This window comes from Cupressus sempervirens, chromosome 3 (genome assembly GCF_028749045.1).
Source record: "Cupressus sempervirens isolate cs-2001-9-10 chromosome 3, ASM2874904v1, whole genome shotgun sequence".
In the NCBI taxonomy this organism is placed as follows: Eukaryota; Viridiplantae; Streptophyta; class Pinopsida; order Cupressales; family Cupressaceae; genus Cupressus; species Cupressus sempervirens.
Window position 1 is genome coordinate 457,886,318 of NC_143120.1, and position 18,804 is coordinate 457,905,121.

The 18,804-nt window shown below is 36.3% G+C and overlaps 1 protein-coding gene across 3 annotated transcripts in view; it reads right to left on the minus strand.

Moving 5' to 3' along the window:
• The window catches only part of LOC149567066 (binding protein), a 278,549-nt gene that overhangs the window by 243,005 nt on the left and 16,740 nt on the right, over window positions 1-18,804 (minus strand). For 2 of the 3 annotated variants that reach the window (XM_089820295.1, XM_089820294.1), the window contains exon 4: window positions 9,832-10,066. In XM_089820295.1, coding sequence (XP_089676421.1) covers window positions 9,832-10,066 — 235 coding nt within the window. Of the gene's footprint in view, window positions 1-9,831; window positions 10,067-18,804 lie in introns of those variants that run through there. The other variant, XM_089820296.1, reaches the window with a different exon arrangement.

Here is an 18,804-nt window from a genome sequence, read left to right on the forward strand (position 1 = left end):
ATTGAGAGATTTCCCTATTATTCTGATCCTCATAGGCTACTTATTGTGGACAGAGGGTCTTCTGAGGCAGAGGCTCGATTATGGGAGGGACTTGTCTTCTTCACAATTTGTATTTTACAAATTCGTCTTCATTTGACTCAGATTGGACTTCATTTGTGCTTAGCTTCATGCACCTACTATTTATGGCAAGTCAGGTGATAGTTGAGAGCGACCCTTTCTAGTTTAAGAAAGTGTATTTGGTCACATGGGGAAATAAAAGGTGTGACTCTTGTTTGAAATGACATATTTAAAGGATAAGTATTTTGGGAGTTACTATTATTATAGTGGCCAAATTATTATTAAATCATTAAATGACTTATTATAAAGTTATAATTTAACTTTATAATTGCACTTAAGTTGAGGGTTGAGTCATCATTGGATGGGGCCATTTATATAATTAATTCATCGAAGCCTGTGCCAAGGAATTAATTAAAGTTTTGGAGGAAATGATTATCATTTTCTATTATTTCAAATTGAAATAGACAACCCAAAGAAAAGTTTGCATTTAAATGAAAAGTGCATGGAAGAAGCTATTGGTTGTTGATGTGTTCAAGAAAATTTTGGCTTTAATTGTTATAAAAGCAAAGCCTCTAGCTTTGATTTATGGATCTCTTATCATTTGCATTTTATGACTTTGTGAATTTTATGAGGGTTTCAACATTGGCTGAAGAAGAGGACCGATTCCTCCATTTTGTTGGCACTTTGAGCTATTGAATACACAGTAAATTGTGCTCTGAGTCTGAGAATTAATTTTACATATTGGGTTTGACAAATTGGTGTTGAAGTATACCAATTTGATCACAATACTTGCTGTCATTTGTTACTGATTTGGACGCCTTTCTTTGGCCTTCATTTCTGTTCAAAATATTGTTGCTTTGAAGGCATTTGTGGCTTGCAATCAAGTGTTTAGACCTGCGTTTGAATTCCTTTCTTGAGCGACCTGCTTGAGAGGGTAACGTGGGGTATTTCTGGAGCAGCGTTTTCCATACCTGCGGCTGCGTTTGTTGGTTGAAGAATTCTTTTGCTGCTGATATTCTTCATTTCAAAGGAGTTTCAAGGCATGTCTTACATGTAAGTTCATGGATTATAACTTCAAATTTTTCTAGGTATTGTTGATTTAGATAACAAGGGATATTATAGCAATTGGGTTGTTGATATTTTGTGAAAATACTAAGTATCTAAGTTGATATTAACATCTAAAAAATTTTGTTGTATATTCCCAACATAATATCCAAATTTTGAGTTGAAATTTGTTAGATTAGGTGAAAAACTAATCTCCCAAGAACACCTGCATGCATAAACCTGTCACATGGATGAAGCAAAGAACAGAGGCAAGGAAAAATCAAGGAGGCCAAAAAGCCAGATCCATCTTATGGACATGCAAAGAGCAATATCTCATATAATCCAATAAGTGAATGTTTAAAATACAAAGAGGTGAATCCTTATAAAGGAATCACGAAACCCGAAAAAGGAAACTAAAGCCTAAAAAAGCTAGGGTTGCACAATATAATTAATAAAATATTAATTATATGCACCTACAAGATAGCTTAAGAAAACTAGAGTAATAAGCAACTTAATTAATTAAATCAAAGTGATTTAATTAATAAGTTAGAACAAATAATTACTCTAACACCCCCCCTTAAGCGAAGCTTGGGAGGAAGCTAACCTAGCACAGCTATGAAAGAGAATTGGGTCCTGGCAACAAGGCCAGATCAGGTACCCAATCACAACAAAATCTCTATAAAGAGGAGAAATAGAGAAAACCACATGGGAAAAACCCTACTCCAAAAAGAGATAGAAAAGAATGTTCCAGAAGAAGGAACAAAGAGATCAGAAGAGAATCATTGAAGCATGAAGAACCGCAAAACTCTGTCAAAATGTTGATCTGTAGAACCTCCATGGAAATAGAAGGCACGAACCGAGCGTGTCTATATGGTAGATGATCCATCTCACCGAAATGCATAGGTAGCCAGCCACTGCAATCGCCTAGTATGTAGGATCAGGTACTAAATACATAGCTCACACCAACGAACCATCAACCAAAGAAGCATAGAACAACAATATAACCTCCCCTTAAGGTAGGTGAGGTGACAGGCAGCTGAAAAGATGGGCCAAGAATCTCCTACAACACAGGAGCCAAACACATCGAGAGTGAGGTACAAAACACCAATAAAGGCACGTGTCATCGACACTACATGAGGATTTAGAGAAAGAGGGCCTATAAGCGGCAAACAACTATCCCCCCATGGCACTTTATATAATAGTGCGAGTACAACGAATCACAATGATGAAAAGGATCCCGAAACGCAAGAGTGGCACTTTATCTCAGTGCGTTGCATAAAAATGCTTACAATGAATATCAACAATGATCAGAAAAGACATAAGGCTGAAACAACAGAAGGTAGAGCCCAAAACGAAGCAACTGAAGCAACAAAATCGATCCTCGGACCTGAAACAAACAAGATATCCATCAGAATGCTAAAATGCAAAAGACTGAATAGGATGTGTCTGGAACAGAATCTGGAATAACAACCAGCATCACTGGAAAGAGCACAGAAAGAGCTTTCCAATGATATAAAGAAGTCCAAAATCGGAGATCGGAAGCTCAAGATACGCCTCCCAGAGTGCAAAATAGAACATCTGGCTTTGACTGCCAAAATAGGCAACCAAAACTGCATCAAAACTCAAAAAAGCCTACACTAATATCTCCGTCTCAGAACCAGCTTTCCGGCACATTTTTCGGATCGAAAAAATACGTCCGTATGCTCAAGTTACGGAGAAAAAACCACCAGGCCCTCTGAAATGCATGAAAAATTATTTTTTTTAATAAAAAAATAATAAAAAAACAAAAAAACTCCACCACCACCGCACCGCCGGTGGAGCGGAGGCCGGGTGGTGGGAGGGCGGAGCGGAGGCCGCCACGGGCGGGGCTGTGGTGGGGCCGCGGCGGGAACCGCTGGCGGACCGCCAGCAGTGACCGCTCGCGAACCGCCAGCGGTGACCGCTAGCGGCTCCGCTGCAGTTTCTTAACTGCGGCGGCTTAAAACAGCCGAAAAATAAATTTTTTTGCAATTTTTTTTTATCTTCGCCTCGTATTGCGTGCAGGGGGCCGTACGGCCCTGTCGGACAAAAAAATTTGCCTCCCAGACCAACGGTGTCCAAAATGGACAAATTTTATATGGATTTTGACTGCAAACGGCCTTCCAAATCCAATGGAAGCGTCCGTTTGAGCCCAAAGTGCTCCAAAAAAAAAATTTTAAAGTTGTCCGTACAGCCTCCCACTGCTCCGAAAAATGCAGCTTCTGAAACGCTTCAACAAACCACGAACAGCGAGCAGCAAGCTTGCTCTGATACCATGTTAGATTAGGTGAAAAACTAATCTCCCAAGAACACCTGCATGCATAAACCTGTCACATGGATGAAGCAAAGAACAGAGGCAAGGAAAAATCAAGGAGGCCAAAAAGCCAGATCCATCTTATGGACATGCAAAGAGCAATATCTCATATAATCCAATAAGTGAATGTTTAAAATACAAAGAGGTGAATCCTTATAAAGGAATCACGAAACCCGAAAAGGGAAACTAAAGCCTAAAAAAGCTAGGGTTGCACAATATAATTAATAAAATATTAATTATATGCACCTACAAGATAGCTTAAGAAAACTAGAGTAATAGGCAACTTAATTAATTAAATCAAAGTGATTTAATTAATAAGTTAGAACAAATAATTGCTCTAACAAAATTGTTATGGCAATATCTTCTATTTTGCTGCAATTTCGCTGTATCGAAAATTGCAAAACCTCAAAAACAAAACAAAAATCAATTCTTTAGCATAGATTGTTTGAGAACCAGCAAGGCTCATTACAAGTTTTGATCCATGTTAGTTCTTGCATCACCAAATCTTTAGCAACCATTCAAGATTAACATCAATGCCTCTAGATATGCACTTGGAGTAGTCGTCAATTAGTATAACGATGCAATCACTAACCATAATGGAAACTTCGCCACAACAATCCAAAGATATATTGCATGTAAGTAACAGGAACACTACATACAAATCACCAAGGTTGCATGGGTATGGGGGTACTTGGGTACTTTGGGTGTGGGCACCAAGTACAAGGACAAATACAGCTATTTTTCAAAACAACGGATAGTGATATGTGGGTATGCCTCATTTTTTTTTAATATAATTTTGATATTTACAGGTATGGGGGTTATTGGGTACCAAGTACAAGGACAAGTATGGCTATTTTTCAAAACAAGGGATGGGGGTACATGGTTATGCCGAATTTTTTTTTAATATAATTTTGATATTTTATGGAAAATCTGAAAAATGTGAGTCATGAGTCATGACATTGAGCTTTCAAAACAAGAAACCTAGAAATATGAGTCATAACAAAGAAGGCAAACTTTCAATATGGACAAGAAGATCATAAATCATATAACAACATATTGCAAATGATAAACATAAATCATATAACGACATATTGCAAATGATAAACTTTTAGTTCTAACTTTGGGTTTTGGCTTGTACTGACCATAGCCAAGTCAGTTGATTGTGTTTGGACCTTAGTAGGTCATGTGTGTTTGCTCCTAGGTGGATTTGACTAGGATCAATCCATTCTAATTGTTTTGGTTTAACTTGTGTTTAGATTGTTAGGGGTTATGGGTCTTATACCCTAGAAGCTTGAGGAAGGTATGGTTTTGTTCTTATTTTGTCCTCTATGATGTTTTTACATCCTTTTTCATAGGTTTGAGGTCATACATTGTCATTTGGCAAAAAGGTGAGAAAGATGCGAAAAAGATGTAAATTGTTGCAAAAGTTGTCAAATAGGTCAAAATGGTCAAGATCATGTAAATTCATGCTCTAAGGGCTAAATCATGCCTAGACATCATAAATGGATCATAGTGGACCAATTTGGAAGTTCCCAAAATGATGGAAGTCAAAGTTGCTAAGAAATGCAAAAGTTGTCAGCAACTTTGAAAAGTTGCTTGGCAACTTTTTGACAAGAAAGTTGCATAACGCAAGAAAGAGGTTGATAGTTACGATAACTATCTTAAACCTCTCGAGGAACCTACAAGACCATGAGCGAAAACCATTTCAAGGGTTGGACATTGTAAGAGGAGAAGTTAGAAGTTGAAAGGCACGAAGTTTTGCTATAGAATTAACAGTTTTTTGGATTTATGGTTGCCTGTATGGTTTAATGGATTGAATGACTCATTTTAGGTTTTGATTCTTGTAGTTCATGTGGTTACAGTACCTTTTGTCTTAGAGGTCAAGTTGATTAGAGTTCATTTGTGCATAGTGAGAAAATCACTTGTACATAGACTGTTCATTGTTCTTGCTTTCACAGTTTTTGGAAAAATGGTTCCTCCATAAATCCTCACCGTCGAAACATCATGGTTTTTGGGGATATGGAAGAGGAATCCTTGTACAATGTACATAGCAAAGAAGAGGCCACGAAAAGCATGGCCGCTATTTTTGATGTGATGCCCTAGGCGAGCCTTTGGTGCATTGCTAGGTGATCACAGTGCTAGCAAGTAGGATTTGGTGGATTGGATGTGTTAGATACTTCAATCTGAGAGTTGTAGAAGGAGGAGGGACGTGAGAGAAATCCACGTGCCAAAGGAGAAGGTTCCAAGACTAGTTTTGTTATGAATTTCATCAAACCCTAGTGAATGCTGATTGGAAATGCTTGAAACCCTTGGTTTTAGGCATTAAAATAGCAAAGGGGTGTACAGACAGGTTGCGGACCTAAGACCCACAAAATCTTGAAGCTTTCCCAAAAGGGTATCCACAATGGAGGTTAGTTTGTCACCTTGATAAGAGAAATTTGGAGTTGTAGCCCAAAAACCAACTTTGGCAGCCTAATTCTACTAGTTTTAAATTAGGACAGTTTTGTCAAGTTTGAGGGAATCGATAAGAAGACCTATGGATTTTGAGTCCAAGAGGTTAGGGGATGCCTAAAAACCATCAAGTTGCATTCCTCACTCCATGTTGAAGGCAGAATGTCCATTTTTGGTACAGTTATGATCTTGAGGAATAGGTGGAAATGTCCTTAGGATGAGTGCAAGTTGTAAATTCATTGGTGTAAGTGGATGGTGAAGTGTGGAGGGCAGGATAGATATCCTCTTGAGTTTAGGCTGACAAAGGAGAGCCCTAATAGGCTAGGAGAGAGCCTAGTGAGTCCTTAGAGAAGAAAAGGACTAGCAAGCAATCCAGCTTACATCAAACTTGAATAGCAAAAATAAGAAAAAGTTTAGAAGTTTACTGTTGATCAATATTGTATCAAACTTTCAAACTGATTATATATTGAATTAAGCTTGATAAACAACAAGCTGATATGCAAAACAAAAACTGAAACAAAAATCAGACATCTTAATCTACGTGGCAGTTATTTTAACATTTTGCAAGGGTGGATGGGGGGCTGAGTTGACGCAGCATTTGCAGCTGCAAGGTACGTACCCAGGCAAGAACCTGGTACGAGATACGTGTACTAGTACCCGGTACGCATACCAAGGATCTAGGTACGCGTACTCGTGCAATCTTGCGAATCACTAAACTTCACTTTCTACAATCCCAAAACAAACTTTAACAAGAACGCCATCAGAACTAGTGATCTTACCTCTATCAATTCCACCTAATCATCAAGCAGAAAAAATGAACATAGTTAATATGGTAAAAGATTGTTGTTGTTGATAGGCCAAAAAAGGGCTAAATGGTGAGATAGCTTTCATGTTCAATAGCTACAAGAATTCGTCTACAAACGATGCATGTTGTCAAAACAGTCTGCTAGAAGAGATGTGCAGGCTACTACATGGACTGTGCAGATATCTAAAACTGCAATGCTACAGAATTAAAAATTGAAAACAAAGTTGAAAACATGCAAATGAAGGAACTTGATGATCAACAATAATCTTCTGTTAAATAAACCTCACTTTATTCCTAGCACTCACATGTTTTAATATGAAAACCAACCCACAATATTTTAAAATAAATATCACATTTCTTCACATGATAGCTAGTCTGCTACAAAATGCTCTTCAACTCATGAACTGCATATATTTATTTATGTTTCTAGAAACAGTACATGTTATCCAATATATGCTACTACACACTTTTTCATTTCATTCAATCTCTGCTGTTTTTTGTGCAGTATTCTCTTGTCATCCTCCTCCTATTTTCTAGCCTCCTCTGTCCATATATAAGGTAATTAAGAGATTTTACAGATTTTTCATGCCTTGTGAGTTGGAATAAAATGGCCCAAAATGTGGGAATTTGAAATGCTGCAAAAATAGCTATTTCATTTGGAGGATAATAGCCTTGGAACTCCTTGGTGATATTTCCTTTAGTGGATAGCAAGAAAACATGGATTTCTGTTAGTGCTGAGCAAAGTTATTTTCTATCCAGAGATTGCAAGATATTTAAGCGCCATCTTAGTAACAGCAACGGAAACCACTATGTTACAGAAGCCATGCCACTCAAGGACAAAGCAACATATCATCTTCCTACTAGGTGCAGAGAGCTCTATTTTGATGTACGTATGTTTTATTTGTAACAGATTACCCTTTTCCCATCCAGAGCAGGGATCCCTTTTCAAGGACAGCATGCAGGTTAATGGAGTTAGGTATTTGAAAGAAAATGAAGGAATGGAGTGGTGTAGGCCACTGTTCCTACATAATACTCAAAAACTGTATTGCAGGTAGAACAGTCATCAAAATCCTTAATCAATGACCTCTATTTGTGTGGGAGAGGAGGCGGGCATTGTCAGATGCATCTGCATCTGAAATAGCTACTTTATGGAGTTAGTTGATGCAGGTTATGTTTCTTCAAGGCAATGTCATTTGTTTACCATGTGCCCTACTGAAACCAACTATTTGATCACTGATGGCATGAGGATCAAAGCTCACTCTTGTTGGAGTTTTCTTGCCACAAGAGGATTTCTCTAGATGTTTATGTATTGTAATTGTTTGTGTGTGTGTGCAAGATTGTTTGTTTCCTCATTTCAAGCATTATTCTTCTGTTTTCCATAGATTGAACACATCTCTTTGTTTTTGGTTCAACTAAGATGGTAAGTATTTCTCCATTAAATCTATGCATTCATAGACTGGACTGTGGTATAGCTACATCAGTTCAGGAGAGCAAGATGAGCTTGTAAGTGGAGTGGGACATGCCCCTTGACAATGAGATTTCCTTTTTACTGAGCAACCTCTTGGATCTAAAGTACAATACATCTTCGGTTATGTCTCTAAGAGAACCCTTTTGAATCTAAAAACCAACCATACAATAAATTTCAGGTAAACAAGACATTTTATTATTGAAGTCTTTTGTCTTCAATTCCATATGACAAAAACCAATAAATGCACTAGGCTCTATGGAATTAATAATCAATCTCTCTCATTAACTAATGCAAGAAAACTAGTCTACAATACACTAAAATAACAATATATAAGGATTGGTTAGCATAAAATTCAATTCATACTGATAAATAATAAATTGTTAATAATTCCACATAATGACCACAAAAATTTAACTATAAGGTATTTACCACTTTGTGATGCCAAGGTCCCATGAGGGACAGATCAGAGCATACAATGAACAAATAGTATTTTTCATCACTAAGATCCTGTGAGAGAGAGAAGGGAACATACAGTGGATGAACAAAGATTTCTAATTATCTTATTTTCTCAAATCACAAAATATATGAAAGATACAGCTACAGATTATGTGAACAATGGAAGTCTTCACAATCATGTTAGATCCGAATATCAATAGTCAAATATGGCAGAGCATCGCAAATGGACATGCAGATATGGGCAAAAAAAAATCTGCTATCACAATATGCCGTTGCTCCAAATATAAATATTTGCTATAAAACTGAAGTTTTTAACAAATACAAACTGTTGCTGAGATTGCTCTGAAGAAACCAAATCGGCTTTGTCCTCCTATTTCCAAGAACCTAAGGGGTTTTGTCCTCCAAACCCCAAAACCAAGGTTTTTCATCCTTGAATTGGTAGTTGAACATAAGGTTCAAGCTATAGCAGAAATCATATGAAAAATGGTGGTTGTCAAAGTAATTTATTTTATAGCAGAGAACACAAATTCCCACACCTCATTTCATCTTTAAAAAGATCAATCAACATAATAATGGAATTCCTTCCAATAAATTGCAACAATTCATCCTGTATTGCAAACTTGTCATAGCATCTATCACGATTAAGCTGCTAAGTGTCTCGAGGTATTACAACACAATTTTATGAAAACACACTCCCCCATATGGTGAAACTAAATCTTGTCTTATTTTTTATTCTAAGTTCCCAACACCCGACTCTTCAAAACATATATAACTTTTTATCCTTACCAAGAAATTCAAGTAAAGATAGTACCTACACGAGCTGCAAGGATTAAATAAGGACATTAGAGAACAAAAAAAAATGTCATTATAATAACAGAAGTTGGGAAAAGAAGAGATTGGAGAGTATCCTAAGCAGGTAAGCTGCAAACCAGAAAAACATACTTCATTTCCGATACCATGATTTAGATCTTCCTACTATGTGTTTTTAACAGAGAAAATGTTAGAAGGATGTGATCTATCAGTGCCTAACATTTATAAAGTTGAAGTTACTTGAATCTGAAAAGTATAACCGGATCACTTACTACAAGCTTCAAGGAAGAATAATGCAAGTTAAGCATATTTAATTCATTGAAATGCTACAGCCCAGAAATAGATAAATGCAAGCTCAAGGATTAATAATTTTGAAGTTAATCAATTTATAAATATAAACAAGCTTACATTCCATAACATAAGAAATTAGGCTCTTCGTTTCCTGTGTCAATGCCAGAATAACTCTTGTTGGATGACCAAATGTACAGCCTTTCAATGAATCTCCATTAGAGGAGGTGCCTCCTGAGGGCAGTGATAGGGTAGCTACATCAGAAAATTGATTCTGCCATTCAACAGGTCTCCAATGTTCAAATACTTGAAGAAAGTGTGAAAGGAAGGCTTGCAATGAATTTTCTTTCTCTTCCTGCAAATTTATGAACATGAGAATAGGTCCACATAAACAAAACCCTCAATAGATCACAAATGTTTTAAGAACAGCAACAAGTCACAAAAGTGTGGATAAAAAATTCAATTTCTGTTCAACTAGTAGATGTTTATCACTCATCATTTTCCATGGTGGTTGATCATAGGAAGATGCCAAAAGAAAAAAAGATGAAAACAAACAGTAAGGTAACTATGAATCTATCTTGTTTTCACAAAAAAAGAATACCAGCCAAAGTGGCAAATACATTTGGAGACTGAAAGAGAGCCAAATTGAACAAGTTCAATATCATACTGTTTCAAGACATACTAATTGCAACCTGCTCCATAATATAAGCATATTCACCAAATAAAAAACAATCACTGCATTGCAACAAATCAAATCACGCAAGACAAAAACCCAGTTCAGTGGTGTACATGTGAACCTGATGGAAGGAAAATTCCTTGTCCAATAGGTCCTGGGATTCAAATGTGTCCAGATTGCAGGGATAAATTATAAGTCAGCATTAGTTTCCACCAGACAGAGAACGGGGGGGTCTGGAAAGTGCACCCTTTATCATACTATCATTTACAGTTCCACTTCAGCACATACCCCGCTTCATCATCAACTAACCAGCATTCGTTTGCAATCAAAATGATGAAATTTCACAGAATCATGGAACTGAGAAATCAAAATGAAGCAAAACATAGCCAACTAATTTGATAAATAAGGAATTCATTGGCCAAGAATGATGTTGATCCAAATTTATACTTCAAGGTAAATGATGACAAAGTGTTGATTCTTGTGCTTTATGTTAATGATTTTCTCCTCACAAATGACGATCATCTTATTATCAAATGTAAGGAGTTAGCTTCTGAATTTAAAATGAAAGATCTTGGTTTATTGCATTACTTCCTTGGGCAAGAGGTATGACAAAGATCTAATGAAATTATATTTAGTCAAGGAAAATACGCTATTGATATTTGATAAGATTTGGTATGTTAAAGAGCAAGTCTATTATGATTCCTATGGAAGAAAATATGAAAATTTACATGAGGTTGCAGCCACTTCAGATTTAGTTGATCATGCTAAGTACAAGCAGTTAATTGGCTCCCAAATGTATTTGGTTAATAGAAGGCTTGATATTTGTTATGTCATTAATGCCTTGAGTCAGTCAGTTCATGTGTGAGCCGAGACAAATTCACCTTGTGGCAGCCAAACACATATTGAGATATGTTTGTGGTAAAATTAGATATGGTTTAAAATATTCTTCATGTGTAGAGCTAAACATACAAGGGTTCTCTCATTCAAATTGGGTAGGTTGCACACTGTACACGAAGAGCACTTCAAGTTGTTGCTTCAACCTAGGCTCAGAAATGATTTCCTTGTGCAGCAGAAAACAATCTTTAGTTGCTCACAGTACAGCTACAGCAAAATATGTTGCGGCATGTGTGGCTGCAAGAGAAGTTGTGTGGCTTTGAAAATTACTTACAGGCTTGTTTGGGCAACCTTTGGAATCTACAATGATTCTTTGTGATAACCAAAGTTGTGTGGAGTTTTTGGTTAATCCAGTTTTTCATGCCAAAACCAAACATGTAAAAATTAGATACCATTACTTGTGAGACATGGTTCAAAGAAAAGCAGTTGAGCTCAAGTACATTTCTACAGAGGAGTAGACTGCGGACATTATCACCAAGCCACTTCCGAGAGTGAAGTTTTATTACTTCTGAGATAAGCTTGGTGTTGTAGAGAATGAATGTCTTCCCAAGAGACTCTCAGCTTCAGTGACTGTTTGCTTATGTTAATGAGTTCTTCTCTATGGAGAAGTTTGAAGTGAAATCCCTTCCTAATAAATTCTTCTCTAAGAGAGAAGTTTGAGGTGAAATACATTGTTAATGAGTTATTCTCTGTGAGAGACATCTGAGGTGATATCCATTGTTAATGAGTTCCCTGCAAGAGAAGATCATGTAATCCCTTGTTAATGAGTTCTTCTCTGCGAGAGATGTTTGAGGTAACCTCCCTTGTTCCACCCTTTGGGAGTAGCTATGGTGGAAGTCATGTGTAACTCTATAACTTTATTTTCTGTTTTCTGATTCACTATCTAGGAGTAGCTATGGTGAACATCATTATGTTAAGATAGCAATTTTATGGAGAAAATCTATGATCAGATTTTTGTTGACATTCTTTGTGGTTGCAGCTATGTGTATTTGTCATGCGATGGCATAGTGAAGATCTCTCTCTTGCTAAGAGGGAGTGTTGAAGTTTATAGCAGCGAGAAATATCTCATACCTAAGTTTGCTTGTACGAGCTTCTCAGAAATCAGTGTGTAGTTTCAATTGTCCTCCATTTTACTATGGAGTTACAGAGTCGTTCTGATTCAATTGTTGATTGGTGCCATATGTTTGTGCCTCTTCATATTTGCATTCTTGGCATTGGAGTCTTCTTCGATGGATTGCTGCTTTGGCTTCGTACTTATGTTGATTCAATGATGGTGACGGTTTCTATATGTCTTCATCATTTCATTTATCTTTGTCTTCTATCGTGTGGCTTAGCTGCTTCCTTGGCACCGTGCAACTATCTATGTTTATCTGGCAAATTTATATAATTATCATGTGACTCAGCTGCTTCATTTTCATTCATTATGCTCGACAGTTTCCATATTGAAGTCGATGGGTCTCTTTATGAACGTGTCCATTCATTTTATGGTTGCCACATACGTCTAATTATGCTCATTGCTTTTGTATTCCAAAAGAAAGTCATCTTCAGTTTGCACGAGGACTGTATTCAGTGTTATTGTTTTGTAGAGAGACCGCATCATCTAGAAGAGTGGGTGTGTGTGTTTGCAGAGATATGGCATCGTCTTGCTGGATCTGTGTTTTAGCAGTGGTTGAATTATTACATTTATCCTACCTCTAATGTATCTGAGCCATTTTCATATTGTTTGTGTTGCAGAATTTATATATAAAATTGGAGCATGATTGTTAAGTTTGTGTGATTCATATCAATTGCAATCAGTTGTTTAATTAAAAAGACTGGGAATTTGTAGAAAGGTATAGACCTTTTGATTGGTCAGTTCTGAAGGATTCGATCATGAGCAGCTACCTTGTAATTGATTCTGATATTCTGAATAAAGGAACTATCTTTCTGTGGACTGGGTTGTTTCCCTTGGTGAGGAGGATTTTTCCCAGAATAAAATTCTGATAGTTGTTTGTTTTGTGATTTTTTTACTTCGTTACATACATATTATTCTGGTTCAAAAAATTTACAAAGATTAGTGTTTGTTTCCGCCTTTAAGCAACAGATAACAAGCTCCTCAGAATGCCCCGTTTATCTAAATAGGATTTACAGTTCTGTCTTACAATAAGGCTTGTTCCTTCAATAAAGCAGTCATCATCAGCTAATTAAGCAATTGTTGCAGACAAAAATAAAGAAGAGATTTCAAAGATGTCAGGAATTAAGCAATTAAGATTCATAATTGAAGAGAACAGAGCCAAATCATCTAATGAAGCTAATAATAAATTAAATTTATGATAATTCATGGACCTACTTTGTAAGTACGTTGACAAATTAAGTTCTTCATCAGCATGTCATTAGAATATCATTTAAGTTAATTTATCTCCAATGTAGAGTTACAGGGAATATTGTCATAAGCGTTACAAAATTAAGTAGGTCTAGAGCACAGTGAGTATCGGAATTACAGTCTTGCCACAATGAGGGAGTTACAGAACAAGTCATAAAAATGTTTGAACCATTAGGGTGGGACATGTAATCTTTGATAACCTGAAATACTTGCAATGCTTGTATGTCCTAATTAAGCAACTGTTGCAGACAAAAATAAAGAAGAAATTTGACAGATGTCAAGAATTAAGCAATCAATATTCATGGAAGAGAAAAGAGCCAATTAATCTAATCAAGTCAATAATAAATTTTAAAAATGATAATCTCATGGTCCTACTTTTTTAGTATGTTGACAAATTCAATTCTTCTTTACTAGCATTTGTCATTATAATATCATTGAAGTTATAACAAAATATCTCCATTGTAGAGTTACATGGAATATTGTCATAAGAGTTACAAAATTAAGTAGGTCTAAAGCATAGTGAGTATTGGAGTTACTGTCTTGCCACAATGAGGGAGCTATAGAACAATTCATAAATAGGTTTAAACCATTAGGATGGGAAATGTAATCTTTGATAACTTGAAATCCTTGGAATGCTTATATGTGATGTTGGGTGGATATTTTGCAACCGACAGTTTTGGGTAAAATCCAATCGCAAGATAGGATGACTAGTCGCAGCATGTGAGACACAGTCTCTCATACCTTAAAGGGAAGGCTCCCCCTTCTCTCCGTTCTTTGGATCAACTCAAGGTAAGCAAAAAGTTGACAGATTTTGTAAAAGGGTGTTACCAATATTCTTTTCTCTTAACTTTGAAGAAAGAATCCACTTACTCGTAGAGCGAGCAATGGGCAGGCTGAAGCCTCTAGCTATACTTTTATCTAAAAGCTGAAAACGGTGATACCGATATAACAACACTTACTCAAAAGCTAGTTATAAGTGTACCGATTTGTCTCTAAGTCCGGTCATAATTCTATATGAATAAGCTTTACTAATAAGGCACAAAGACTTCCAAAAGTAAAGATATCTTAACTATTTTGTGAATCAAGAAAGAGATATAAACTACAGTCAAAGCTTTTAACTATATATCTCCACAATTGCTCCTATTCAAAGCTCCAGCTCCAATTGCTTCTTAACTCATTATTATTCAAATATCAAGAACAGAAGATTACACAAATCAAAGATAACATATGCAAATCACAAACAAAGCTTCTAATTCGAACAAGTAACAATTTCACTCAATCAAAGTTAAGTCTCAATTGCTCCTTTGAATTCACTTTTCTATCAAAATAGTGCTACACAAACAAAACTCTACTGGCACAATTTCTCTAGAGCTCTCTTGTATACAATAAAAGATGATTTCTACAATGAGGGGGGCACTCCTTTATATAGGAAAAGGAGTTGAGAAAAAGATGGAAGAAAAAGTGGGAGCAACTCAACCAACTTTGACCAAGTCTAACTAGAAGAGAAATTATTGGCTTACATGCAACTTGATTAAATGTAATTACATCTTTTCACGCAATGCATCCTCTTTGATCTACAAACACAAATAAAAATAAAATAACAATCTTAAATATTATTCTTTAGTGCCTTGAATTTGATGATAACATCACAAACTATAGGAAGATCAAAAATCTTCATTGTCTTTGATATCGCCTCTATCCTTACTGCATCTTCATATGCTAATTGCACAACCTTAGAATTTTCCGTTAGAGAATCTAGCAAGTGTTTTGTCGAAGATTTATGAAGGACAAATTTGTTCATTGTGTGAGAACCAAAATCTTCAGAATTTAAATCAGCATCGATCCTAATTGTATATTTTGAGCTTGCTCTTTCAACTGCAATTAGATTACAATGTTCGTCAAGAATCTGACATCCCATTTCTTTTAAATCACATGCGATCCCTGTTTCTATCATCTAACAATCTCCAAGAGCTGTCTACAACTTTGTAACCAATTTTCTCAATGTTTCTTCTTTATAACTCATAAGCCCTTGATATCTGAAGAACATTAAGAACATTTCACAAGATGGAAGAATGTCACATGAAACCATGGCATCTAAATCAAATTTAGCAATTTCATTCCAATCATTGAGAATCTCCTTCAAATCATCCGCTTCTCGAGTCGAGGAGGAAATCAAGCCTTGCTCCATTACATTCATATCTTTGATATGCTTAAGAATTGTAAATGTTTCTATAATGGCTCGAACTCCTTCAGAAATGACTTCTCCTATCCAAGACTTGGCGGCTTCAATCAACTTTCTTTCCTTGGATGTCTGAGACACAATAACAGCACTTTGAGAAGATTGTTTTCGAATGACTTCATTTAAACAAGTAACCTCCTGTTTGAGTTGATACTTCTTTTCCCATAATTTGTGATTGTTTTTTGATACATTACCTGATGCATCTTGAGCATCTTGCAAGCAACTCAACTATGACTGCTTCCTGATTTCTACCTTAGTGAACTTGTAATCAGAACGGGTAAGTTCTTCAACAGGTTTGTCCACCAATGGCTCAACAACTTCTACAAACTTGGTTTTCTCTGAATCAACTAAGATCCTTGAAAAATCTTATCTTTTAAAGATTTGGACTTAAAATTCTTTACAATAAGGTTATCCGGAGGTACAACCAATTTCTTTCTCTTCATTGTGATCTTGCTCAACCATGTAGGCAAGTTGAAACTTTAATCTGTGGAAGTAGGTACAGTGGAGACCACTTGCATTGATCCTGATTGTATCTCCGTCGTAACTGAGCAAGATTTAGACTGCACAGCTGAATTCATAGGTGCATGATGAGAAGATTCTGTCATGAATAGCTCAAAACTTGTCAAAGACGTATCAAGTTGAGAAACTTGACCCTTTCTAAGAGTTGGAAAATCTTCAAACACACTTCCCAAATGTTCATATTGTTCATTTGCTAAAATGAGAGGAGCAACTGAAGAAATAGGAAGAGCCAATCTATTGACTTCTGAAACCGGAATAAAATGTGTGAAAACAGTGGAAAATGAATCTATATCATTACCTATCTCATCCAAAAAAGGTGATTTATGCATGGATGGTGCATGAGTCTGTGTAGGTCCTGGGGGAGATATGGTCATAACTTCCCCTTCTTCCCCCTCATCTTTTTCATCTGATTCTTCTTCTAATTGTTCATCTAACTCCTCTGACTCCTCCTCTAACTTCTGAACTGGTTCAAGGATCTGGGATGATTTGGATCCCTTTCTGCCCTTTAGCTTGAATTTAACAGACTTCTTTGTATCAGAAGAAGAAGTTCCATCTTTACCTATTATTTCCAGCTGTGACTTCCTTCTAGGAGGACCAAAGCTTCCACAATCCAAACCCAATTTTGGATTAACCCTTTTTAGGCCTTTAATTTTCAGCCACTTATTGGTGTTTGCTAAAATGGATTGAAATCTATCAAGGATGGATGTACCTTCCTTCTGTTGCCATTGAATGGGAAAAGGGCACCTTTTATCAAAACCTGCCTGATGATATTCGGGATCAAGAATATTACCATCATCTTCGATTTGGAAATCTAATGGGATCTCAAGCATGTTAAGATCAATGATTTGTTGCAAAGTTAATCTGCAGTAATCCATCTTCATTATATCCAATTATGTTCGCATGTCAATCCAAACATCCTCAATACAATGAACATGTGTGAAAGCCCTCTTGATTTGAGAATTCATCTCTCTATAATCAAAGTCAAATCTAGCTTTGAATTTCTTCAAAGTGATCAGTTGCAGTTTTGCTTCCATATTTTTTGTGTTATGTACAGAATTAATCAAATAATTACCAATTACCAAGGGTTTAGCAGAAGAAATACCAAAACCAGACCTATGTAAAGCATGCTGATCAAACTGAACTTTCATGAGTTGTTTGGCTAATTCCATCAAAAAAATCCTATCAGTAGCTTACCTAGTTAAGGTATATGGCTCTCCTTTAAAATATACTACTCTCAAGTAAGTAAAGGTTGGAAACTGGATAAAGATACAACCATACTAATTTACCTTTTCCCAAGCTTTATCAGATACCCTTTTGATGGATAACTGTCTATCAAACAAACACCAGATATGCCCAAAGAAAGCATCTTGAACTCTTTTGTAGTGAAACTTACTATTAGCCAAAGTGATCTAAACATAGTAATCCCAAACTCGAATCTGAAGATGATCTCCTTTGGTTGAGAGTCCAAAGAAAGATCCCATGGCAGCAGCAATATAAACACGGTAGTTATTCATGTAGAAAAGCACTGAAGTCCCTACACTGAACAATTGTTGACAGAGTGCAATGCTAATTAGTTCTCCCCAAAAGATATTATCTTTATTCTCCATGATCTGGAAGATGAATTTATACATCCATGGTTCAAAATCAGTGGAATCTTTAAGACCACAAACCATACTGAGAAGAATGATAAGATCTTTGTACTCCTCCTTGAAATTAGACCTATGAACAATCTTTGGCCATCTCGAGAAGTTGTTTCTCTTGGTATCTAACCAATATTGATTTACATACTTCTAATAATCTCCCTTTTTCTCATTCCATATTTCCAAAGATGATTCTTTGGCTAGATCTATGCATTCTGCATTATGCGGCACTTTGAAAATTTACTCGATAACTTCTAGATCAAGACTAATAATAACTTTGCCATCAACATGCTTGATCGTCTTTGACTTTGGGCTAAAACGTTTTGTGCATCCAAGAACAAACTCAGGTTCCATGGCAACCATGGGAAATGTAGATACCAAGTGAATATGACTTCTCTTGACACATTTCATTTCATGACCAACAGAAGTTTCTATTCTCCGTAGAAAATCAGTCATATCTACATGTCCGATCTTTGTGTCTAACACATTGTCAAGAATGGATGTGACATGAGATGGAGTTGCCTTAGCCAACTCTTTATCAAACTAGTATTTCATTTTGCCCTTAGATTCAGATGGTGAGGGCATCTCTTGCGCTTGTGCTGCAACAGAAAAATCCCAAACATTAACACCTCATCAGAGGAAATCGCCATAAAGGTTAATTCTTGATCACTAACAAGGGTTTGAGTATGGATTATATAATTTGTAGATCCGATAAGATAATCTCAAAAAGAGACATCATACATATACAATGGATGAAAATGGA